The sequence below is a fragment of the Augochlora pura genome, chromosome 3, assembly GCF_028453695.1.
Source record: "Augochlora pura isolate Apur16 chromosome 3, APUR_v2.2.1, whole genome shotgun sequence".
Taxonomy (NCBI): domain Eukaryota; kingdom Metazoa; phylum Arthropoda; class Insecta; order Hymenoptera; family Halictidae; genus Augochlora; species Augochlora pura.
Window position 1 is genome coordinate 5,162,772 of NC_135774.1, and position 27,406 is coordinate 5,190,177.

Sequence of the window (27,406 nt, forward strand, 5' to 3'; positions counted from 1 at the left end):
TGTAAAAACATTGCCCATCGAGAAATGCGTGGATTGATGTTTTGTTTGGCTAACGTTAATCTAAAACTATCGCAATCGGTGATAATCTTAAAAGGGATACCCGATAAATAAACATGGAACCGCTTGATGGCATATACCACTGCTAGACATTCCAATTCAAAACTATGGTATTTTGATTCTGCCGACGTTGCTCGCTTACTAAAGTAAAATACAGGTTTTAATTTTCCGTCCGACTGTTTCTGCAGCAAAACAGCACCAAAACCTGTAGTACTGGCATCGCAGTGCAATTCTGTTGGTAAGTGTGGTGAATATATAGCAAGTACCGGTTGACTCGACATACAGTGTTTTAGGGTTTCAAAAGCGTTATTTTCTTAAGGACCGAAATTTTTCTTGATTCCGAAAACGTCGGAAGTAGCTAGCTAAAAATACAAATCGTTGTATCTCTTTAGTATTTCGCGGAATCGGATAGCTTAAAATAGATTCAACATTTTCTGTACACGGCCGGACTCCTAATTCGTCAACCAAATACCCCAGATAAGTTATTTGCCGATATAAAAATGAACATTTGTCTAATCGAAATTCTAAGCTATAAAGACGAGCCAATCTGAAAACATTTCTTAAAATATTCAGGTGTTCTTCTATTGTATCAGTGGCCATTAAAATATCATCTAAATACACTAAAATTTGATTCTTCCGTATTAAATCAGAAAAGATGTGTTAGAGTTATAGGAATATATTTACTTAAATCTATATACAATATGCATGAATAAACCTTTGTCCATGCGTCTACATCCGGCGAGAACTTTCAATCGACTACAGCGCATGCTCACCAATCACACATCTCCAAACCTCCTCTCAAGTCGCACACGGATTGCAAACACATATCTCCAACACCTCCTCTCAAGACGCATGCGAAACAATCTCCCCTATATTCATTTTTCCCATACAAAAATAATGTTTGTCCCTTGACAACGGTTTGGTGAGCACATCCGCAGGCATACTATCCGTTGACATATACTGCAAACTTAAATTTCCGTTTCGCAAGGCATCTTTTATAAAATGATACTTAATATCTATATGCTTTGTCCTCGGGTGTACAATCGCATTCTTTGACAATAATTGCGCTCCCTTATTATCGTTATACATTACTATATTACCCGAATATCCTGTATTTAATTCTTTTAGAAATTTGGAAACATATAACGCATGTTTAACAGCTTCCGCGATGGCTACGTATTCTGCTTCGGTTGAGGACATGGCAACTGTTCGTTGCTTTTGTGATTTCCAGCTGATTGGGCCCATCGACATATTAAATACATATCCTGTATACGACTTCCTGTCGAGCTTACAACTTCCCCAATCGGCATCTACAAAGGCTTCTATCTCCGTGTCTGATTTTCTGAAAACAATACCATAATTACATGTTCTTTTAAGATATCGAAGTACCCTCTTAGCGGCTTTCCAGTGAGCCTCCGTATTACAGTCATTGAACTGAGCCAGGACGCTGACTGCGTGAGCAATATCAGGCCTGGTCGCCACTGCCAAATACATCAGCGAACCAACCAATTCACGATAAGGCCTATTTTTATTTTCCACACCCTTATTGTTTTCTAATGTTGCTTCTCTATCCATTGGTGTACATACTGGATTACAGTCATTCATTCCAAATTTTTGTAATAAATCGTTAACATATTTTTCTTGCGTCATTTTCTTGCAGTGCATCTTTTACCGATATGTCGGCCATATTAGCAGCTAACAAAACCAAGTTGGCCTCTGCGATCTGGTTACTTCCATTTTCTTCATCCACTTCATTGTTTTGCATTTGATTTTGTAGGTAATTAGAATTTTGTGTATCCTTATAATGAAACAGTTTCTTAGGACGACCCCTCATCCCTGTTCTCACAATTTTCGGCCTTCCAGGTGCTCTTCTCAATGCATTGGTTAGATTTTCTTCCTCTATACTCTCACCTGTAGCTTGAACATCACTCACCGTATCATGATCGACATTAGTACGACTTTCACCATGAATTTTTATTTCATTTTGAACTTCCTGCTGCTTGCTCTCCTCATGAGAAACTTGTTTTTCGTGTTCTTCGTCTTTATGTTCAAGAACTCTGATGTCCCTGGATACTATTACTCTTCTTTCTGCTGGTAGCCACACTCTATATGCTTTGGATCGTTCACAGTAACCTATAAAAATCCCTGTTTTCGTCCTATCTTCAAATTTTTTCTTCGTTGGATCTTTATTTAGAATATATGCTTTCATTCCAAATATCCACAAATGTGATAGAGTCGGTAGTCTTCCTGCCCATAATTCAAATGGAGTCCTTCCATTCAGTGGTCTGGCCGGGCATCTATTTCTAATATAATTAGCAGTTGAAACTGCTTCCGCCCAATATCCGTATGATAACCCTGCCTGCAACAACATACATCTTGCGTTTCTATTAGCGTGCGATTCTTTCGTTCAGCTAAACCATTTTGTTGCGGTGTGTGCGGTACTGTTAACCGCCTTTGAATTCCATTTTCTTTCAGAAATTCGTCAAACCTTGTGTTACAATACTCCCTACCATTATCTGTTTGAAGATATTTTATTTTCTTCTCTGTCAATGACTCCGCATATGCCTTAAATTCCCTGAATCGCTGTAACACTTCATCTTTTGCTTTTAAAAAATATACTTGGCACCATCTTGAATAATCATCAATAAATGTTAATATGTATTTTGACCCACCTATCGATTCTGTCTTCATAGGTCCACATAAATCAGAATGTACTATTTCTAATAATCTTGTACTTCTTTTAGATTCTCTTGGAAAAGGTGTTGAACTCAGCTTACCTTGTATACATTTTTCACATGATGTAATATTATTTTTCCCTTTAATTTTAATTCCTATGGCCTTTTCCGTCCTTACCATATATCTCAAATCCTTTATATTTAAATATCCAAGACGTTCATGCCACAGTTTTAGGTTAGAATTTCTATCCTGACATTCCACATTTTTAGCATGCTCTGTACATTCTTGCATGTAATATAAATTGCCAACTCTCTTTGCCTTGGCTTTTATTCTTCCATCTTTTCCCTTTATAACAGCTCCATTCTTGTTAAAAATTACTGTGTTGTCCCTTTCAGTAATCATTGCTACCGATGCTAAATTTATTCTTAATTCAGGAACATACAAGACATCACGAAATTGTATATTTTTAATATTATCATTTAAATTCATTTGAATGTTTACATTTCCTTTTGCTTCCACATTTGCTGATGTGTTACTAGCTAATTTCAATTTCTTATGTTCCGATGGATGCAACTCAACAAATTTTTCTTTATCTTTACATAAATGTTTCGTACAACCACTATCCAAGCACCAAATATTCTGTTCTGGATCCATCATACTTACACATGCTCCTTCCACGTCTTCATGTTCTCCATAAAACATTTCCTGCACTGAACCAGCCCTTGGTTTATTTATGGCACCTCGTTTTGCATAGCAATTCATTGCTTTGTGCCCCAACTTACCACATTGGAAACATTTCATGGGTGGTCTATTATTACTTGTATTTTTGTCATATCTATTATTTTCATATTTATTATACTTCCACCTTGCCCCCTTGCTTTGCTCATTCTGCTTCACTGCCATTGCACCAGGTTCATCAACATGTTTTTGTTTCCTGGACTCAAATTCTTCTAATATTTTTATCTTTAAGATTTCAAGGTCTGGAAGTTCATCACGGGATTCCATTGCACATCTAAAATTATCATATGTGTCTGGTAGACTATTTAACAACATTGCACCCTGCAAGTCCTTGTGGATATCGATGCTCATATCACCAAGCTTATCTACAACTTCCATAAAATTATTTATATGGTCACGCACATCCGCACCATGTGCCATGCGGTAGCTGGTCAACTTTTTTATTAAGGCAGCCTTTCTCGCCGGTCCTTTTAACGCGTATATAGATTTCAATTTTTCTCATACCTCGTGCGCAGTTTTGCATCCTTTTATTTGTTTTAATTCCGTTGCACTTACCGCAAGTATAATATCTGATTTTGCCTTCTGATCGGCGATATCCCATGCACGTGCCGCATCTCCCGAGATCGTATCCTTTTCCACAGGCCTACGTTTTCGTCCATTCGCATATTCCCAGCCAGCATTTTTTATTAGCATGTCTTCTGCCTGTATGCACCATGTATCGTAGTTATCCTTTGTTAATAACTCGATCCTATCTGATCCTCCTATCCTTGCCGACATCTTGCCACGTGTCTACCTAACCTTTGTTTCTTAAACGTGGTGACGCACACGTGGTTTGGAATCCCGTAACCTTATTTTATTTTAAACTATATTTATCTCCTAATTTTGGGTGACTGGGCCCATAACCTGTTAGAGTTATAGGAATATATTTACTTAAATCTATATACAATATGCATGAATAAACCTTTGTCCATGCGTCTACATCCGGCGAGAACTTTCAATCGACTACAGCGCACGCTCACCAATCACACATCTCCAAACCTCCTCTCAAGTCGCACGCGGATTGCAAACACATATCTCCAACAAGATGTTATTAATATATCGTTGGAAAACTCGAGGTGCGCTAGCTAGACCAAAAGGCATTCTTAAATATTCAAATTGGCCTAAGGGTGTTGTTATGGACCGAACGATCTTTTTCGTACGGTGCACAGCTCCTTGTTGTTCCAATGATGCTGCGCCTCCAACGACAAATTAATGGCGGTGGAAATGATTGAAATGGTGTAGGAATGAATAGACGTTAATGGTTAACAATACTATTTATTCGCTAATTGATGTTCAGTTGCGCGGAGGTCACCACGATTATCTTTATCGCACTGTGTTACAATATAGTTAGACTACTGTTTGTTGATTAACGGAGAACTTAAGTGATTCTACGGAGTTCTAGATGTAAACTGTCGAGTCTCAGTGCGTCGCCACGCACTTCGACTCGGTTGGGGTGGGCTCAAAGATTCCAGTCGATCTTGAATCTATCTGATTGGCCCCACCCATACCCTGTGCTAATCCTAAGGCGTTTCCTTAGGGCCTTAAGGAAAGGGCAAGGAGAGAGAGCGAAGGCCCACTGACGCTCGGTGCATACGTCATGTTGGGCACATGTTGCCGGCAATTATCTTTACCGAGCTACCTGGGCGGACTAGCCGAGCCCTGCTATGCGTTTATGTTTATTGTTATAATTTCTTTATGTTTTTATCGCTTTACGCGTTTACAGTAATCGCTTTACGCGTTTACGATAACTGTTTTATGCATTTACAATAATCGCTTTATGCAGGGAACCAAGTGTTCTCTGCTCCGTCAGTTAATTTCTAGGGGCCGTGTAACCCCGTAACTGGGGACCGTAGGCCCTCGACCCTCGCGACGCGGGTACCTGCTATGCTGTTCCGTATAGGACGGAACATGCCGGCCCCCCTTGAACGGCTGGGTTCAAAATTAATTGACGAAAGGATTTGCGTGGTGAGTGTACAATGGTGATGTTGATATACCTTCCGGTAGGAAAGGACTGCGCTCGCTTACATAATGATTACAAATTAATGATTAATTTACAATGATACTATGTACAAATTAATTGCTAATGGATGACCTTAATCTAATTCTATCGGTAAAGGACACAGTTTCTTTACGCTTCTTTTGTATACTCCGTTTGTGGTTCTGACGGTTGCCACCCTTACAATACCGTCCGGTCCCGGATGTATCTCCACGATGCGTCCCAACGGCCATCTCATTGGCGGTAGTACTTCATCTCGAACGAGGACCAAGGTGTCCACCTTGATCGCATCAATGCCTTGTTTCCTCCATTTACTACGAACACTCAATTAGTTTAGGTACTCCTTGTGCCAGCGCGTCCAAAAGTGCTGTTTGATGCGCTGTATGTGTTGCCACAAGGATAATCTATTTGCTGCTACATTACTATAATCATGCTCCGGCAAGGTAGTCAGTGACTCACCGATGAGGAAATGTGCAGGTGTTAGTGATTGTAGATCGTTGGGATCGGAGGAGATGGGTGTCAGAGGACGAGAGTTGAGGATGCCTTCAACTTGAGTAATATAAGTATTCAGTTGTTCGTACGTCAACAACGTGTCCCCGACGGTTCTTACTAAGTGATGTTTAAAGCTCTTTACCGCAGCCTCCCATAAACCCCCGAAGTGGGGTGACCTCGGTGGTGAAAAGTGCCATACTATTGAACTGTTGGCCAAATGCTGCGAAACCTGATCATTGTGTTGTCTTGACTTGATAACCTTTAATAGTTCTGCAATTTCGTTTTTTGCACCTACGAAGTTTGTGGCATTGTCGGAATAGATATTCTTAGGCTTACCACGTCTAGCAAAAAATCTACTTAACGCAGCGAGGAAGGCCTCGGTAGTTAAATCGCTGACTAATTCTAAATGTACAGCCTTTGTTAGGAAGCAAATAAAAACCGCTACATATACTTTAATGCGCCTTTGGTTCCGGAAGCGTTTCTCCTTTACAAACAATGGACCGCAATAATCTACACCCGAGTTTTCAAACGGTCTTGATGCTACTAGCCGATCGCGAGGGAGATTGCCCAGCAGGTAGTCGGGCGGACTTGTCGGTTTAGCCTTGAAACATCGCGCACATTTACGAATTATGTGGCGCGTCATATTCTTGCCGTCGATTGGCCAGTACCTTTGTCTGACTGCGTTTAGAGTTCCTTGTGTGCCAGAATGTAGGGTTTGCAAATGCTCGAACCTGATTATTAATGTGGTAACTGGGTGTGACCTTGGTAGGACTATAGGATGTTTTTGCGCGTATCTGATGTCGGCGTTACTCAAGCGACCACCTACTCGAATTATCCCCTTCTTATCTAAAAAAGGGTTTAGAGGGATCAATCTGCTACCTTTATCGAGGGGCTCCCCTGCTCCCAACTGTTTAAGTTCAGCCGGGAACGCCTGACCCTGTGTTCGTTTTATAATCCCGTCATGTGCCTTGTTTAGGTCTGCTACGGAAAGGTAGCCGTTAAACCCAGACTTATTTAAGGTTGCTTCCTTAAATTTCAAACAGTACGCTAGGACCCTTTGTAATTTAGAAAAGGAAGAGAATTTATAGAATACGTCTGTTTCATCTAGAGTCACCTTACTAATTAGTGAGACGTTACCCCGTTGTTCAGGAATCTCTATTTTCGGGAGAAGTACCTCGGGCCAGGTATCCTCACTCCTAACCAACCACTCTGGGCCGTATAGCCAAACTACATTGCTAACGAATTCTTCCGGCATTTGTCCCCGAGAAATATAGTCCGCAGGATTGTCCTTGGTTGGCACGTGCCTCCAATTCGTGGATCCCGTAATCCCTTGTATCTCGGATACGCGATTTGCCACGAACGTCTTTAATTTGTGTGGCGAAGATCTCAGCCAGTACAATGTAATAATTGAATCGCTCCAAAATCTGACCTTACTAAAATTCAATTTTAGCCTTGAAATCGTTGCTCGGTACAGTTTGGCAAGTAATAGGGCTGCACACAATTCTAATCTAGGTAGTGAGACTGTCTTCAACGGTGCTACCCGTGATTTAGCGCAAATTAATCTAGAAATTGTTCTACCCTTGTTGTCCGTAGACCTAAAATATATGCAGGCTCCATAGCCGCACTCGCTAGCATCCGCGAACCCATGCAGCTGTACGCAAGTTGCTTGCGTTATTAAAACCTTTCGCGCGATTTGAAAGCTGTTGAGACAGGGCAACTGCTGTACATAATTCGTCCAGGCAGTGTGTATAGATTGTGGTACCGATTCATCCCAATCTAACTTCGATTTCCAAAGTTCCTGCATTAGAATTTTAGCCAGGATGATCACCGGTCCTAGTAGCCCTAATGGATCGAACAACTTCGCAATTTGTGATAGCATACCCCTTTTTGTGATGCGCTGGGAGGTTGCGTCCATGCTTACGCTATATGAAATTGTGTCAAGCCTTGCGTTCCAACAGACCCCCAGCGTCCTTTTTGTTTCGGTCGCGTTAAAATGCACGGTGTCGTTCTTAGCTTGCTCGTTGCAAGAATTAACTAGGGATTCCTCATTGGAGGCCCACTGCCTGAGATTGAACCCGCCTAGACTAAGTAGCTTTGTTAATTCGTCTCTAAGCTGAGCTGCTTGTGAGACAGTATCGGCTCCAGTTATTAGATCGTCGACATAGAAGTCGTGCTGTAATGCATGGGCTGCCGAGGGAAAAGCCTGACCTTCGTCTTCGGCCAACTGTATTAGTGTTCTAACCGCGAGGAACGGTGCTGGCGCTGTACCATATGTTACGGTATCTAACTGGTAAGTTTGGACCGTCTCCTTTGTGGAATCGCGCCAAAGGATTTTTTGATACCTTGAATGCTCTGGATGAATTCTAACTTGTCTAAACATCTTCTCTATGTCCGCGGTTAATACATAGTTGTATGTCCGAAATCTAATAATTAATTGAAAAATGTCGTCCTGTATCGTGGATCCTACCAACAGCGTGTCATTCAGCGATACTCCATTGGAGGATTTAGCCGATGCATCGAATACGACCCGTAACTTTGTTGTGCTGCTGGTGGTTTTTAATACCGCGTGATGTGGTAGGTAAAATCCTTCTTCAACGCGATCTTGCTTAACGAGTGACATATGTCCTAACTCTAAATATTCTTTAATAAAATCCTGATATTGCTGTTTCAGCTCAGCTGACTCTGTAATCGATTTTCAAGATTATAAAATCGTTTCAGGGCCAGTTTGTGAGAGAAACCTAACTGAGAGGGGGTGTTCTTGAACGGAAGTTTGACGACGTACCGACCTCGTTCATTGCGATATGTATTATCCCGAAAGCTTTGCTCGGATGCCTCCTCCTCAGCAGAAAAATGCCTTTCAATTGGGCATTCCTCTATTTCCCAAAAGTTGGCGACCTGCTCCTCGAGCTCATGCTTGGCTAGATAAGCCCTAGTGCCGCTAGTTGCGTGCTGTTGGCACTTGATTTCTCCGGAAATCACCCAGCCTAGTCGTGTCTTTTGCAATATGCACGTCTTATTCGCTAGCCTAATTTGCCCTACACATAATAGTTTGTAGAAAAGATATTCTCCTAGCAGAGCTTCAATTGCTGCCGGCTTGTCGAACTCCGGATCTGCCAGCTTAATGTTGTGGGGGATCGATATACCTGCGCGATCTACCTGGCGCGAGGGTAAACGACCCGTTATTGTCGGTAGCACCAAGAGTGATACGTTTTCCGAAAAGTTACCTATTCTAGATCTAATGGATGTCCTTGCGCAATGCCTAATGGTGCTACTGGTTTCCCCTAGTCCTGTAACCGGCATGTTGACCCCGTGTAATTTCAAACCCAATTTTTTTGTTAAACTTTCGGTGATAAAATTCGATTGGGAACCGGGATCAAGAAGTACGCGGCATTGATGCTCCCTATTGTTCCCGTCCAGGATTATGATTCTCGCTGTCGACAATAGAATTTCGGCATTTTCGTGTGAAAACAATGTTACTACCCGCGATGAATCTTGTTCGGAATTATTGAGGGGATTTGGAGTGTCTGGCCGGTACTCGCTAATCTGGTCGAAATGCAATAAGGTGTTGTGCCTTTTATTGCATCGACGACAATTACTGGACCTGCATTGAGATACAGTGTGATCGGGACGGAGACAATTTATGCACAGTTTAGCCCCTTTGACCTGTCGCATTCGCGCTCGCGCATCTAATTTTGAAAATTGTTCACACGACTGAATAAAATGTTTCCCCTTGCAGATAGGACAGTGCGAAGAGTCCTTGGCACTGATCAGCGCCATCCGTGTGTGTGGCTGTGTTTTTGCGAATTGTTTAACTCTGGTACCAGTGTAAGCCTTCGCATTGGTTAAACTTATGGGCTCAATGTCCTGTGCAAATTCGTTGAGGAAGTTAAATAAGTCGGTTATCGTAGGTCTGTCCTTACCGATCGAGCGCTCCCAGTGAATACGCGTTGTTTTATCTAATTTCGCGGTGATTATGAAGATTAGCATTTCGTGCCATTCGACCGGTTCCTTTAGGGATCTCAACGCGTTTATGTGCATTTCTGCGCGGTCCGCCAGTCCCCGTAAAGCCGATGGGCAATTCCGGTCGACCTCGGGTAGGTCATGCAACGCTCGTATGTGTGAGTGAATGATCTTTCGCGGATTGTTGAATCGTTTCTGAAGGAGATTCCACGCTACATTATAATTTTCTTCCGATGCGTTTAATGCTTCGATTACGGTTAAGGCGTCACCGCGTAGGTACGTTTTTAATAAGTGGAACTTATGTACGGAAGGTAGGGTTTCGTTTTCGTGTACTAAAATTACGGCAACCGTTGGTGGTGACTGGCGTAGATACCTGCGTTCTCAAAGCCTGGTACAGCTGGTCGTAGGTGTCGATATTGTGGTATCTGATGCTTCGTTCGGCATTCTCGGTGATCTTTTCCGCAGGATCAGTTTTAGCAGGATGAGTGGTTGGCTACAGGCGGCACGGGCGAATTTTACCTGTTTGATGAACTCTTCTACCCCCATGTCGTCTTTCCCTCGTAGGACTTTGATGGTGCGCAGTATCTCATTGGCTCTGCTCAATAGGTTTTGTTCTTGTTGAGCTGCCTGTCGGTTTCTCGATACTGGTGCGGATGGTCGTCCCTCAAGATCGTCTGCGTCGTCGTCTTCGGTGATGGCTGCTCCATCAGAGACGGTATTCACGCCTAGCGAGGTGAATGCTCGTCGGAGCTCGGTTGTTTGCAATTCGAACGTGCGGTCGGTGGTCTCGTTTCTCTCTCGTAACGTTTGCAGAGTTCCCTGCATTTGGGTTTGTGTTTCTTGGATAAGGTTTAATCGAGTCATTATGGTTTCTAGGGTGTCAATAAATTTTTCCGTGGGCGGAATGAGTGTGGCACACGTAGTCCCAGCGGTAGATGTTCCGTAGATTGCACTGTAGACTGTTTCCTCCTCCTGAGTTGATCGGATCCTGGCAGGATCGCCAATTTATGTCACGGAACCGTGTCAGCCTCCAAGTGATCGACTATCCTCCTTGACTGCCCCCGCACTGGTCACTCGCGAAAGCTAGTTCGCGTAACAAAACTATCGCGAGATGTACTAAATAAGCGATGATAATAGCCCGATTTATTCCGGAGTCCGTAGATACAACGGGATTTTAAGGCAAAACTGGGACGATTGACTACTTCGGCAGAAAATAGCAACGTATTTATAAGTATTCGGCAGCAAGGGTTATGTTTAAATATCGCGTTAATTTTCGAAGGGAATTCCTCGAAAGTGATACTAAATTTATCGGATTCAGAGTTGTTGCCTGAGAACGCTCGGAGTCACGACCCCCGGACGAAAACACTTCGAACCGGTGACCGTTGAGACTCGGCGACCTCGGCAACATCGAACGATAATAGAGTCGAAATCGAAATCGGAACGTTATACAGAGTACAAAGCAAATTTTAACGGTCTTCGTTAAATTTGCCTGGTAACCAGGTATAGAGAGAGAGGGAATCGGCAAGTTAGAACGGTAACGCTAACTTCCCGAATAAAGCCGATGTAGCGCGACGGTGCCCGAAGTACTATTCGAAGGCACCTCCGCTCGTCGTGCATACTGATTTTGTGCTGTGACTTCCTTCGAAACACATCGTACGTTTAGTCGAGTGCCATCGGTTTCGTATAACGAAAAGGAAAGAGATCAACCAGAGGCTTTCATCTGGAAGCAGCCAAGATTCGAGCTTTCGGTAAGGTTAAGAGTTCCAATGGGTATTACATTTGCGCGTTTTCTACCGAAAAGCGACTCTAGTTGTGCTGTGCTTTCTCCAGCACAATTAGAGAGATTAGAGCCTACACCCTCCGCTCGGCCTGCACTATTGCTGTGCTCGAGCTGTGAGTTTGTAGCGCATTTATAGAGCATTCAGGTGATACGCGAATATTCCGAGTTCGGCGCGTCCTGTACTGTTACAGTGTACGTGTCGAACGGTCGGGTCGCAACAATCTTTCCCTGACTCGCTAGGCAGTTGAGTTCGATTTGAGCAACTGCCTTGCATTTCTGTTTGAAGTATACGGCGTACGGCGAGGACCTACGATTGATTGGCCTCGCTGAACGGTTTCTCTTGGGTGGATCACACCAAGGGTCAACCTCGCTAACAAGATGTAGGAGGTGCACGCCCTGCACTTGTCTAGCGGTCGAGCTCCGGCGAGTACTAAACTTCGCTCAACGGGATCGTTTGGGGTAGGCATGAATGCTGCAGATCCTAGTAGCCCCCCTCTCCCCGTTGCTCCTCGAGACCCGTGCATCTCGGAATAGGAGTGAGAGTTTCGATTGGAGATTCTTAACGTCGTGTCGCTCGTGGAACAGATCTGCTGGAGATTTACGACCTCCAGTGGACGAGTGCCGAGCAGAAATGTATCTCTCTAGCCAGGACTGCCCGCAGATTCGATGGACGATTCCGAATCTGCGTAGAGCGGCCGTTTGTTGATAGTCGGACTAACCGACGGGACATCGGCCGTCCTGGGCTATAGAGGGTGAGACCGTGGTGTCGGAAACTTACATACGATCCCACGCGCTCGTCACTGAATGCATTCCTTGGCTTTCCAAGGAGTCATCAGTGCGACCAAAATTGGCTCACTCAGGACGGATTCACAACTGAGTGGCCCCCTTCTCGCTGGAGCACGCGTTTTGCTGTTGCCCAGCTGAGATGGGAAAACAAATAGCTGATTGACAGCGTTATTAATTCTGTTGGTGGCTCCGGCCATTATTTCTTATTTTTCAGAACCCGGACGCAACCCACGTCGCGCGACGCGCAGGGTTATAACCGACCGCGCCCGACCAAGAGAGCAAGGAGACGACCAATACAGGAGAACGCCCTGTAGAAGTTTCTTCACAATAAACTGCCTGGGTTGCGTTATCACCAACATAGAGTAGATTTTGTTCAAGGCCCTTTCACGCTCTCCTATCCCTCGGTACCGACAATCCGTTAGAGTCGCGGTTTAGCCGATCTACTAACAGGTTACGACGAAAAAATATATAACGATATGCTCTGGTTTGACTTTGAAGAACGAATGAATCTTTATTAGAGGTGCGTCGGGTTTTTATACAGAGATTTGTTTAGGTTCGTATCCTGTTTCTGTTGTGGGTTGCTTATCGCAGTATAGCCTTGCTTCACACCGGCGTCGACGTGTTAAGGAGGTATTCTAGTGTGAATTTTTGTACAAATTCTTGAACTAGACTTCAAAGGTATTTTTCCCGAAACTATGTTTTTCAGAACGGTGTTCATGGTATCTCCAATTGACGAAATGACCAAAAATTAACTAAGCATTTAGTACATGTCTGACTATAGCTGCTACTGAAATGGAACAAAAATTTTTATTTGTTTCTATTTTTTAGACCTACGAAGTTTTAATAGAACATTCAAGAATCGAAAATCGGATTTCGAAGTACAGTAATTGTTCGATGAATGTATCAGAGTAGGAATCGAAAATCGTCACGAAGTGAATACGAAGGCATGGTCATTCGATCCTCGCGGCTCGCCTTTGTCGTTGGGGACAGCTCATAAAAGAGAGAGCCGCCGCATGCCGCGATATAGATTACTATGAATACATTATAAGGCTAGCATAAAAACGATGACTTAACTTTTTTATTTCCAACTTTTTATACATGAAAATTTGTTTAATATATTGGTCAGATTTTTCCAATTAAAATGATACCAAACACGACATACTTTACACAATCTTTACAATCGATATCACACAATCTCCAGCAGTCGAGATATAGTTTCAACCTCCAGCAGTCGAGGAAACGTTTAGTCATTTCAACCTCCAGCAGTCGAGGAAACATACAAAATCACAGTTTCCCACTCGAGATATCACAAGTTGAGTCATTCAGTCTTCAACGTCGAGCTGAATCGTTAACAAACAACATCGTACGCGCAACCACTGCTCTACCATTTGAAACCGTTACCCAATATTAATTTGGCGGATAATATATCCGCGACACCGGCATCACGCGTCCTCCAACGGTTCAATCCGGGCCTTACAACCCCGGGAGGGTGGAAAAACACCCACGCGTCGATACCCTAGTGCTGACACCGCAATTCACTGCACTATTATTCCACACTGATCACGAATTATGCCTCCATGTAAGTATTGCACAAACACCTAAAATATCTTGTACCGTTGTCGTAGCGCGTACATTTTAAAAAATGGCGAAGTTGTAGCGATGAAATCTGGAACGAAACTGACAGTGTGCACAAAGATCTTCACGCAGACTATGTCGATCGTCGTAGCTACGCAGACTACGGTTTTAAAGAAATCTGAGATGCTCTGACGAAAAACAGCACTTCTAAACTGCAATACGGTATAAGTATGTTTAGATGAAAGCCAGAATTGTCGACAGTGAAAGTAATAAAATGGGGAATGAATGAAACAGATGTTTCGAGTGTTTTGAAGCGTCGAAATCCCGTGCGGCCGAAGGATCTTTCATAGACAATGAGGGGAAAGACTGTGACGGTGCAAATTACGGAAACTCGCAGTCTCTACGCAATGATCCCAAAGTCACTTGAAGCTGTCTCATTCTAACATCTGCAGCCTGCGTGTGGCCAAATTTCTGTAGGAAGGAGTTCCTGTCATTTTCACCGTCACAGTCTTTGCCCTCATTGTCTGTGAAAGATCCTTCGATGCTCCAAAACACTCAAAACATCTGTCTCATCCAGTCTCACCCATCCTATTCTGCTGGCATACCAGGCTGGCTTTCGTCAAAAAATTTTTACACCGTGTTGCAGTTTGGAAGTGCTGCTTTTCGTCAGAGCATCTCAGATTTCTTTAAAACCATAGTCTGCGTTGCTACGACGATCGACATAGTCTGCGTGAAGATCTTCGTACACACTGTTAGTTTCGATCCAGATTTCATCCCTGTAACTTCGCCGTCTTTTAAAATGTACACGCCGCGACAACAGTATAAGATATTTTTGGTTATTTGTGCAATACCTACATGGAGGCATAATTCTTGATCAGTGTGGAATAACAGTGCAATGAAAGTGAACGTTAGTGTAATCTGTGTCGTTTTACATACATGGATTACAAAATTTACAACTGAATGGGTGAATTTTCCATTAATAATATGTTACGTACGAACCCGATCGTACCGTGTATTTTTCAAATATTCCATTTCCAGACAAATTCTAATCTCCCCTACAGCCACTCTAGGCGCATCCGCCGCGTTTTAAGATAAACAGAAGGCGCCGCGCGTCTCCAATAAACAGAAGACGCCGAGCGTCGCAGTTTCCCACGCATCAAAAACTTCACAAAAAACCGTAGACGCATTCCTACCCCCAGATTTCCACCGAATTTCAGTGTATAAAAGGGGCCCGTTTTCATCCCTCAGCGGGCAGTACGCAACCAAAGTCGACAGGCTATAGACCACGTATCGTTCTCGTTAAAACTGTTAGACTGTACGAACTCCCGCATTTCTCAGTGCGTCAAAACCGAGAGCACGGAACTTAGGTACCGCGAATACACATCTACATTTGTAACAGCTTTCTTGTTGTAATATACTTTGTCATTTTATATTTAACCTAGAGTTAAATTCATTTCAATCCAAAATCCATTTCGTCCAGTAGCTAGTATTTTATCCACCACGGTGTACCTTTGCCGCTCGAGGTACATCAACTTAAAGAGTTACGAGGCTAAGTATTCTTTATTCCTTAATCCTTATTCCGGCTCGTAGGCCCCGACGGTGAAACAGACGTCGGCTCATCTACGAGTAACCTTCCTGTGGGTCCCGGTGGTGAAACAGACACCGGCTCGTCCACACTCTCCTGTCATTGCGGGTCCCGACGGTGAAACAGACGTCGGCTCGTCCGCAATTGTTTAATCCTTACACCCCAATTCTACCATTAAACGAAACCTCGGTCACGCACAACCGCCTTAGCCCTCGGCTCGTAACAAATATTTGTGACATTTTAGAAATTAATAGGAAATTCATAAAATCCTTGTTCGTTACTTTGATCGTGGTTCAAAGCAGTCGCGATCCGGCTTCAGTCAGCTGGCTCGCGCGCCCCAAGGGTCTGTTTTAGGACCACTGTTGTGGAACCTGGGGTACAACACGGTCCTAGAGGCCTCCCTGCCCGACGGCGCCATCTTAGTCTGCTATGCAGACGATACTTTGGTGGTGGCCGTCGGGTCTACCTTCGAGGGGACCATCCGTCGGACGGAAGCTGCGGTGGCAACAGTCGTCGCGAGGAGCCACGACCTGAGGCTGAGGATAGCCCTGGAAAAGACCGAGGCCATGTGGTTTAGACGGCCTCGGTCCCGGCCTCCGGCTAGGTCGTGGATCCGGGTAGGTGAAACCAGTGTCGAGGTGAAATCTGAGATGAGGTACCTCGGTTTCATCCTCGACAGCCACTGGAGATTCGAAGCGCATTTTGACCACCTCATCCCCCGAGTGGAGCGGGCAGCGGCCTGTTTGGGCCGTCTGCTGCCCAACCTCGGGGGACCAGGAGATTTGGTGTGCCGCCTATATATAGGCGTGGTGCGGTCAATGGCCCTGTATGGCGCCCCTATATGGGCGCCATCCGTTATGGGAAGCCGGCGCGGCGTGCAGCTGCTGCGCCGGCTTCAGAGGCGGATTACCATTCGCCTCATAAGAGGGTACCGCACCACGTCGACAATGGCGGCGCTGGCTCTGGCGGGAGAATTGCCGTTCGAGTTGCAGGCGGGCGTGCGTACCTATGTTTATAGGCACAGCTGTATCGCCCGCCGGGCTCGGGGGGCTCCGCCGGAGCTGGAGGTGGTCCAGAGTTTCGAATTCCGGGCCCGGCGACTCGCTTGGAGAAGGTGGCGTGCGGAATTGAGTACCCACGCCGACGATCGAGTCCCCGGGGCCCTCCTGCCACATTTTCATCGGTGGCAGGAGAGGCGGCATATTACGGGAGTTTGTTTCCCTACCCGAGAGAGGGGGGGGTGGCCAGTAAATCATCACCCCCCCCCCCCTGACAGCCGCGGTACCCGGGACGGGGGTCCCGGGTTCGCGTCGTGCGGCTGCCGAGTGGTTGCGGTGCGGGGCGCGGCCTCCCTGCACCGGGACACGGCTGGCCGTCACTGGCTAGACGGCCGGCCCTGGCGAGGGGGAGCCGCGGTCGTGTTCTTTATGAGTTCCCGTGGTTCCCCCGAATCCGCCTGACGACGGTATTGCGTCCATGAAGGTCGCCGTGGAGGTTTTAGTGGGTACCCTGAGGGGGGGGGGGGGGGGGGGCGTGTTGATTCCCCCCTGCCTCACCCGCGGTCAAGATTAGCTACAAGACCGGGGATGGGGAAGCTATCAACACCTTAGTACAGGAACCCCACACTACCCTCAGTTTGCTCCCCCGGGCAGGCTGGGGGTGTCTGGTTGGCAGATTTCCTCCACGTTAATAAAAAAAAAAGCTGACTCGCGCGCGTAGCAGCAGGTTGAATCCTCGTGCGCGCGCAACAATCTTTTATTATTAATAACTCGTAAACAAAGCCGCGGATTTTATAGCGGCAAAGGAAAAGGTTACTTGAAAAGTATCTAGGTTTTAATTTTGAGTAGTAGAAGTTAAGAACTATAAGAGCTAGTATATTGAGGTCAGAGTTTTAAGAATGACTTGCATGGTCAAAGGTTCAAGTATGACGCAACATTGCCACAGGTCGAGGATGAGAGAAAGTTTCAAGTGAATCATAAGTTTGTGTAAGATTTTGGGATGTTAGAATTGAATGATGATGAAGCCGATTATCTATGTATAAACAAATGACGTTGGTATACAACAGGGTAATCATACTGTAAAAAGTAGTTAACCGTTTTAGTGCTATGCAATTTTTGTAAATATGTATGAAAAGTGCTATGCCTATTTTGATTATTTTAAAGGAAAGAATAATGGTGTCAAATAAAACACTCTAATTCAGACAAATATGATTTAATTATTATAATTCTTTTTTTATTATAAAGGAAAAATGTTCTTTGACATGAATAAAAAAATAAACATAACATATCAATATTATTTTCTTAATTTTTTCGTTTTTGGAAATAAAAATATTAAAGAAAAATATGTCAACAAGTATGCTTTGCCGCACAAACAGCATATAGGCCTTTCTTACAGCAGGCGCAAATAAGTCGGGATCGCTTTACACTCCCTGTTTTTCTACACACCACGCACTGGCGTAAGCTACGTCCTGGTAAGTTTTCCAGAGCAAATCTGTAATCATAAAAATAGTGTGTCAACATCGACTTTTTATCTCTGAAAGAACACATCAAAATATCTTTATGTGCTAGGTATTTGGCTTCTCCTACGGTTGCTTTCTTAGCTTCCGGAGGAATCTCTTTTCGATTCCGTCTTATTGTTCCAGTTAGGTATGTATCCTGTTTCAAAAGGGATTTGGCCAGGCGTAAGTTTGTGTAAAAATTGTCTGTAAACAAATGGTAACCTTTGTTTAGATAATTTCCAATTAAAAGCAATTTTTGCACTACGGCAAATCCAAGACCATATTTTTTTACTGAATCTCTGTCGTCTGTGCTTTTAGCTCCTTTGTAGCAGAAAAAGCCCAAGCAATATTTAGAAACCGAATCGCAAAGCATCCAAAATTTGATCCCCCATTTATGATGTTTCTTGTTTGGGATGTATTGTTTTATGGCAGAGTGGCAGTGAGTACCAACTAACGACTCAACGATAGACAATTGTTGGTTCGGTATGTAATGTCGCTGAAATACAGTGTTTGCGTGTTTGACAAGCACATCAAACCTGCCACATGGGTCATAATTTGGATGGCCTGGTTCAAATAATAACCTATTGTCAACCGAGTGAAAAAACTTCAAAATCAGCTGAAATCTATCCCTTGAAAACATTTTTCCAAACCATGGTATATATCGGGAATTTTTTATCCAATAACTATAAACTGTTGGCCTTCTCGTAATCCCCATTTCGATTAATACTGCAATAAAGGCTTTTATTTCGTGTACTGTTGTCGGTGTCCACTTTTTTGCTCGAGAATTTGCAGAAACTGCATGTGAAGCCAAAAACTGGGTAGCATTTTGATTAGTTTCCTTTACGATGGTTTCGAGCAATGACATAGTAAAAAAAAAATTGAAATAGGTTATGGGTGCGGCATCAGGAGGAGGCGCCCGTCTAGGTCCAGAAGTCTCGAAAAAATTATTTGTTGCTTTAGAAAACACTTTTGTCGGAGGAATATTGGCTAAAGTTGGTGTTTCGTCTGTTTCTGAAGATGAATTTGAAGTAGAAGACTCACTTTCAATCCTCAATCGTTTTGTTTGATGCATTATAATACTGCTATCATCACTGTTTGAATCCGTTGTTTCACTCTCCATATAATCACTAGAGATCGAATCATCGCCCGAAGTAAAAGCACGTGACATGGTTATTTTTGCTAAATAATATATAATAACTGTAAAAAATTATTTTTAAAAGTATAAGAATACACTTTAGTAACAAATTATGCGCGAGGTTAGAATACGTTTACTCCCACGTAGCACCAAAAACACACTGCCCTGCGCAGCAGTTTTGCGCCGCGCCGCAATTTTCGACACAAACTATCGGATCAGTGTTGCGCCGCGTAGCACTCTAACGGTTAATCAAGTTTCATAATGTTCTCATTTATTTTTGCATAGGTTATCAATGCAACAGTGTCTCCTGAACAGTTCTATGCTATTTGTTTTGTCTCTTATGCTCTAATTTGGTCAAAATTCATGTTTTTAGTCGATGTTGCCGATTGTAGCGCCTCTGATGGAGAAAATATGAAGCATCGAACGATGCTCGTACAGCACCAATTGGTGCAACAGCAAAACGATCAGACTTGTTATCAAAGTTGCCGACAGTCGATTTTAGCTTGCAATTTGAGCACTTTGCCACTGTAGCAATTGGCGCTGTACATACATAATGCGGAGTTTCATATTTCCACCACCAGGGACGCTACAATCGGTTGTAAATTCGGAGAATCTTGGACAGTGCTATAACTATTTCGAAACCGATAATTACATAGAACAGCTGCTAATGACTATGAAATATTATAGGGATAAAGTGGATCTTTGAAACAGTCAATTCTTGTATGGTAGTATGTACAATGTTTTCTTCCACAACGTCTTAAATTCTCTACAGTATTATGTAGTTTCTCTACATATATGTATATATTTCCATATTGTTTTTGATGCTTTATAGTGCTGGGCTGTTAAAAGATAACCCTGAATTAATTACGATAATTCAGAAGGATTAAAATACGAATCCGACATAATATTTCTGCCGTTTTTGGCATTTTGATATTATTCAACGTTTAATGTTATTTGGACGAAGCTTAAATTAGTACTAGTGAATTCGTTCGATGCCGTTGTATACAAACATGACCTACGGTCGATAACGAAGATATTGGTACACTTTAAAACAAAATAACTTTTTTAGGACTGGATTAAACAACTTGATTTTATTTTAGGTGATAGAGGGGTCACTCTACTAGGCCATAATTAAAATGCTTTTTGAAATTTTGCTACTGCTGGAAATGACAAAAGTAAATGAAAAAATCATTTTCAACCTTCTTTTTTGAGCCTATAGCGAAAATTTAAAAAATGTTTTTTGTAGATCTCGATAACTTTTATGTCTGTTGAAAATTGCATCGAAATCGATTGACAAACAAAAATTGCAGTTTTATTCCGATTTTTGACACGTTAGAAATGTGCAGTTTTCAAACGCTTGTAACTTAACTTTTCTTTTTATTTCCTTTTGCCATTATAAACATAATTGAAAAAACCATCTTGGTTGTGTTTTAGTAGACTCGGTCTCTCCATCATCTAAAACAACTCAAATTGTTTAGTCTAGTTTGAAAAAAGTATTTAAATATTTTCGTTACCAAATGTACATGTAATATTCGTATACATCCGTTGTTTCGTAATAATACATATACAACTGAACCGATTGCCCACTTAGTTCTTTACCTCTGCAATTTGTTGGTTTCGATAAAATCATCTTTACATATACCAAGCATGTAATTACGATGCTGTATCGAATAAACTTGGTCGATATCGATTTTTATCGTTTGTTTACTTAGCTTTGCTCCGACTTGGTTTACTTGTAAACGTACCTACCGTGAAGGTATAAAAAAGAAGAATAAAGTGAGAGGGTTTTCGCAAGAAACACTGGTTAATCTGTGAATTCATTCGTCCAACTTCACCCTCTAACTGACCTTGTGACGAAGGTACGAACTTCAAAATTTGCCATGAAGTTTTTCTTTGGCTAACCTAACTAATGGCGTATGCAAATATCAAGTTGATTTGAAGGCTTCATTCGATCATTTTATCGGGTGATAAAAACTTGCGCAACATATTTAATTCAACGGTATTCTATGAACAGCCACCTGCAAATGCTCATGAATATTTCATTGGGTGTTTATTGAAAAAGATTTATCAGAAACGTTGCAGATATGCGACAAGAATATACTTGGTTCGCGATATCTTTTATCCTTGTTCCATCGACAAAGATGACCGGTGGCGACTGAGGCTGTTTATGGAATCATTTAGACAAGTCTTCGCACAGAATGGAATTGCGTTGCAGTCCTATGTAACTAATTACATGTGTTGAAAGAGTCGAATTCCCGGTTTTCCTTCGCCGGAATAAAATGGAGAAATTCTGTCACGTTTACAGTGAGCATTTTTATTCTTCGGAAGCTGCAATCATCAATGACCGTTCGACTAGATGAATTAACCGTAATAAAAATTACAAAATGTGTGTTCAAGTACTCGTGTAATCGCAGCTATTATTTATTTTTCTAACGGTGTACCGTAATGTTGACTCTTCTACAAAATAAAAGGAAAAAAGAAGGTGCTTCCGAACGCCGCCACGGAGAAATCAATAGAAAGAATGATGGGAAAAGGAAAGCTTGTTGAATAATTTTGGAAAGTGTACTCTGATCATTGCAAACGTAGTTACTACTACAAATTTGTTGCATATTTCGTAGCATTGTTACTTTACGAAATAATCTCCATACGATGACAGTTCCTATCCAAAATAAATAGTGTGTTGGGAAATTGCGAGCATATAACAATGCATGAAGCATGCTGGAAACAATTACAAGTTGAACATCTCGCAGATTTTTCGCGATCCTGGAAACATAGTCTACAATCGTTTCGACGGCGTGGCGGTGTGTTGCGAAACAGGTGTTGTAAATTGTAAATGATTCATAATACGCGCGTCCACGTGATCTTGTGCGCACGCAGGCATCGCGGCGTCTCTGTTATTTACAGATGTGATTTTCCTCGAACGTAAGCAACCACCTTTCACGATGAACTGGTTTTGCTTGTTTCATCGATCAAGATGCACAAACCGTTCAAATTTATCTCCTGTTGGGTAATTGCAAGGTACCAGCATTATTGGTAACACGTTTTTAAACTCCGCGGTAGGTAAATAATAAAGATGTAGTTTGAAGGAACAATTTGTCGTTTTGAACAATCGTTCGTTTTCGAATGTTTCTCCAGGTTCCAGCGTGTTTCTGCTACCGGTGAAACAAATGCTGCCGCCGCGTGTTGCTTGCTTCCGTTGGAATCAGCAGATAAAGAGAAAAATAGGAAATCCGCGGTAACACAGGACAACGGAAATAAATGTTGCTCCAGTGTGGTTGTCATTTGATTTCGAAACGATATCAAAACTACGAAATGTTTCCAGAATATGCAAACCGTATGTTGGAAACATTTTGGAACATGCGTACAGCAGCGAGAGGCAACGAGAACAAATGTTTTTTTAAATATTGGCTTGGTCGGTTTAGAGGCATGGTTTAAAGCTATTAGACTTGTCGGACAGACTTTCCCCGATTTTTCAAATATGTGGATAACAAGTGTATTTAATTGGATAGAAAATCCAATTATGCTCGAACCGAGATAAACTGTCTACCAACAGAGAAAGTAAGTACATTATGTCCAGTATCAAGAGAGACAAATTGTATGAAAAAATTTGTATTGAAAAGTTTGCAGTGTCTTTGACGAATGAAAATTTTCAGACAGGTTTTTATCTTTATCCGGCGACCATTAAAGTTTGTTAGATAAGGTGTCACCTGTGAAAGATTGACGTTACTTATACATTTCCACTACTAGTTTCCGATTAAAATGCTTGAACCTGTTTGACATCCAGTTATGACCTTTCTTGTTTCGAAACACATCGAACTGTACACGCACGCACGCACACACACACACACACACACACACACACACACACACACACACACACATGTCCGAGATACGACAGCATACAGGAAGACGCAAATGTAACCTGTTATCAAAACGGAAACAACTTTTCTTTCGTCACTTTCTTTGCCCCTTTCGTTCTCCCTGGGCTTGGCCACTTCAAGAAACTCGGAGATTCATTGACGTATCTTTTGTTTACCAAACGGTACGTGTCGTCTGAACGGAATTACAGTTTATTACGCGACGCTTCATTGTTTCTCTACGTCGATATCGTATCGGCACGAGGTGATTGTATGTGGGTACTGATAATAGGCCAGTCGTACAACTTGTCCTGTTGCAACGAGGGGTGGAGAGAAGGGGAAGAGATCAGAAAACGTTATAGGTATTTATAAGAAACATTAATTGTGGTGCAGCGTTACATTGCTATATATTTCTCATTTCCAGCGTGCAGGCTATCGTAAAAATTTGTGTATATTGGATGGAACCATCATGGCGTTGTGATTCTACACCCTCGGTTTACTGAATAAGGTCGGCAAACGAAAATGTTTTTACCGCATCGTATTTTACTCGTAACGAGGTTCAACTTCACACATTTACATTTACGTAAATCAACGTAATTTATGTAGACACAAAAATATTTTCTACTTTTGTCCTTGAATTTTCAAGGTCACTGGTCAATTTTGCAGCAAGCGACTCGTGTCAATATCCACCAACAACTGTATGAATCGATCGAAACTTCAACCATACCATTTTATTTATTCTTCCATCGAGATTCGTCGCGTTATCGAGGCTATTTCTGCAAACGCATACTCAACTTTAATCATCAACGCGTCCATCGGAAATAGAATTGTTCATCGAAATGAATCCGACTTAATTCGTTGTAGCAAGCCGACTACATTTGCAATTCCATTTCTTAGAATTCTACGAAATTAAAATGCATATCGTTGTCGTTCCTAGCATCGATATGTATATAGTTCGTGCGACTACACAATTTCGAGGCGTTTTTCATAAAACGTTTGAAAACCGATTCTTCGTAGACAGAAAAATGAAAAAAATAATATACTTATTATCCAAACCGAGATCGAACAATGGAAAAATTATTTGGCAATGTTTTGATTAGACTTGTTCAGCAACAAATGTGGCTTATCGTTAAACCAAAATAAATTTAAAATGAAGGGTATTTCTGACTCAGATTCGATATTTACCAGCGGTGGTCGAGAAATCCGGTTACAAGTACCACGAAATTTGCATAGGTTATAGTTTATTCGTAAATTAATTATGTTCTGCACTTTGCCAAGTAATTTTCTGATTGTATGCGGATAAGGAAATAAAAATTAAAGGCGAAGCGGTGCATCGCCGTAAATTGACGACGATCGCGCAACGTCGAATGTGTCCGTGTCGATCGAATGATTTTCTTTAATCAAAGACAATCGCGATTTTTTTTTACTAAACCAATTTCGTTGAAAATGAGCAAGATTAACCGTCCGCAACTAGGGATCGGGTCACGCCTAGAGACAGACTTTTCGGTATACGATCGCGTAAACTCGTAACGCGCAAGGCCTATAATCGCGTAACTGAGTAAACAAGAATGTTTTTTCTACCGATCTGACCGAACGTTTTTGACCGTTTCTGAACGATTCCGATGTACGGGTTAGAAAAGCAGCCAGCATTGGCCACGGCCTCATATACCTATTACACATATTATGATTGGAGGTGATTAAAAAACGGAATGAAATTAAGAAGAAATTAATATTTTCAGTGCGCATTCGTGACATAATTTCATGTAATTTTTAAAAATGTAATTCTCTAACTTGTCGGTAAACTATAATTGGTTAAATAATATTACAATTAAATAATACAGAAAAAAATATAATTCCGCGTGCTCGGCATCCAAAACTTGCACGCTCTTCGCGATAGTCGTCGGCTGTAGGGGAAGTAAAAGAAACCGAGATATGCATATAAAAACGATACAAAAGCGGTGCGGCCAGAGATGAACAGACAATATAACCAATCTTTATTGTGTGTTTGGTTTCCGGTGGTGGTGGTGGTGTTGCACAGGAAGCTTAAGGAGAACCGTTTCAACCAGGACATGGTTTAGGAATTATCAAAACGGTCGCAAAAACCCGTTTAACCACCGGAAGGTAGTCGGTAAGTCGTATTTATGTTTAACGATGAATAACGTGTAAATACTTACAGTACGGTATTCTTATTCGACTTCTTCGCTGACTAAATTAAATTGAATTAAACCAAACAGGTCGGAGCGAGTACTTTGGAACGTGTTATAAATGGCGTAACGAAAACAGCGAAGACGAAATCTTTATAAAAGCGTCGACCTAGCATAGATGAAGTAATAGAAAAAACAAACCAAGATCGGACAGCAACTTCGTGTCCATGAAAATTGGATCTAAACATAATCGAGGAATTCTATCTGCTATTACTTCGAATGCGACTGCATTATTATACTAACGATGATTCATCAGGGCGCGCGCAGCTGCAGCCAAAAAAACGCAATGAGTCTTGAGCGGGAAAAGATAGTTGCCCGGGGACTTTTCGACTCTGCGTCAACGGAATACGAACGCGTTCTCGCGCGTTTCGATGTTGTTTGATCGTTTCATAGAATAGCGAGACACGGAAATGTCTCTGGGAACAATTTGCTAATAGGAGAGAGAAAAAATAGAAGAAAGCGAAGCTCGAGTATATCCGGTCTGCGGATTACGCTAACTAGCCAGTTTTTCCTTTCTCGATCATTATCAATTCGTTCGAGGAAACGAAACGCAGTTGTCTTTTCCCATTTCGAAATATGAACAGTTAATCGGCGAACTGATACAAAATCAGACTGCCCGATGTGGTCGGCGACGATTGCAGTTCTTTGAATTGGCCATTAGTAATGCTTAGGTGTCCCCCGCGGATTGCGGTTACGATAAAATGCCTCTCGCGGTAGAGAAAAAAGGTAGAATAAAGTGGTATATAGTGAAATAAAATGAAGATCATGATACCACTGACGTGTTTACACTCCGATGTCGAGACATCTTGGTTGTACTATAAATAAACGACTACATTGGCGTAGTCGATGAGATTTTACAATGTATTTTATCTTTTTACAATGTATATTATTGCAGAAATATTCAGAGGAAGAACGTCAGTCGATTTTGTTACTATAATATCTCGAAAACTAAGACGAAGCAACAGTTATACAGTAGGTAAAAGTTGCTGAAGATGTCAAAGTCTACAATATATTAAAAAAATCATCGAAATCAGAAGTATTTATGTGTGTGTGTATATATATTATATATTATTTCCCTTCAAATTAAAACATACGATATAGCAAAGGTGTAAAAAATTGGTGAAGAGGACCTTATTTTCAACAATTACCAAGGAAAATGTATTTGCTATTGCGAATCTTACAATGAGTCTCGTATCGCTATATGGTGATAACGTTACACATTTTGGTACATGATAAAACATCGAGGCACCTTTTCTATTCCGTGATACTACATTTCATGAATGAAACGGACGCGAAATAAGGAAACTTACGATATATCGTACATATGCATGCACAAGATATAATAACGGAAACAATGAAAAAACACGTCCAATTACTTCGCTCTTTCATTACCAAGTCATTTTATCAACGAATTCATCGTCGATAAGTGAACAAGTGTTCATTTCGATTAGCAATCTATTGAATTCATTCAAGTCGGTTTGTCCAAATGATTGCACTCATTACAGGCGATAAGTTCGATTTAATTTTATAAAATCGAGGACGATATGCTTGGTGACCGTGAAAAGGTTATCGCATGCCACGAGTGCAGACCTCTCGTCGCTGTTCCGTTTTACTGACTATTCTGATTTTTAATCTTAAAAACTTCAATTTGTTTTTTTTCTTTTTTAATTTTCCGGAAACATTTAAACATTCTACAACACGTGCGAAACAATTTGTTTCGATTCGTAACAATAACAAAATGATAAATGTTTATGCTTCCATAATAACCGTGACAATACCGACCTTATTTTTCGGAACGGTTGACAAAAAAGTTGAATGCATCCTATTGCAAACGTTGTTTGCTTTAAACAGATTGATTATATAATCGAAACAGCTATGAATGCGTGCGCCAAAACCAAATGCAAGGAGCCCGATGGTTCGGTACCTTTCAGTAACCTCCTAAAAGATGTTGAAAAATGATATTTAAAGCCAGAATAGCCCTAATAATAACGTGACATCGCTATCTGAGGCTGATAAAATTGAGAAAATC

The 27,406-nt window shown here is 42.0% G+C and overlaps 1 protein-coding gene and 1 long non-coding RNA gene across 2 annotated transcripts; one reads left to right on the top strand and one right to left on the bottom strand.

The window, feature by feature from the left end:
• Positions 1-5,820: 5,820 nt before the first annotated feature.
• LOC144467610 (uncharacterized) lies at positions 5,821-14,686 on the bottom strand. The gene is made up of 10 exons (XM_078176497.1): positions 14,683-14,686; positions 14,523-14,623; positions 14,207-14,311; positions 10,478-10,777; positions 10,332-10,412; positions 9,706-9,862; positions 8,785-9,429; positions 6,335-8,680; positions 5,966-6,289; positions 5,821-5,885 (listed from the first exon to the last, which is right to left on the bottom strand). Exons 1-10 carry the CDS (start codon positions 14,684-14,686, stop codon positions 5,821-5,823), a joined length of 4,128 nt encoding a protein of 1,375 aa, XP_078032623.1.
• Positions 14,687-21,365: 6,679 nt separating this feature from the next.
• Positions 21,366-26,377, top strand: LOC144467921 (uncharacterized). The gene is made up of 5 exons (XR_013493740.1): positions 21,366-22,372; positions 22,452-22,874; positions 22,970-23,535; positions 23,598-25,301; positions 25,408-26,377. It is a non-coding gene; the product is annotated as an uncharacterized LOC144467921 (long non-coding RNA).
• Positions 26,378-27,406: the final 1,029 nt, after the last annotated feature.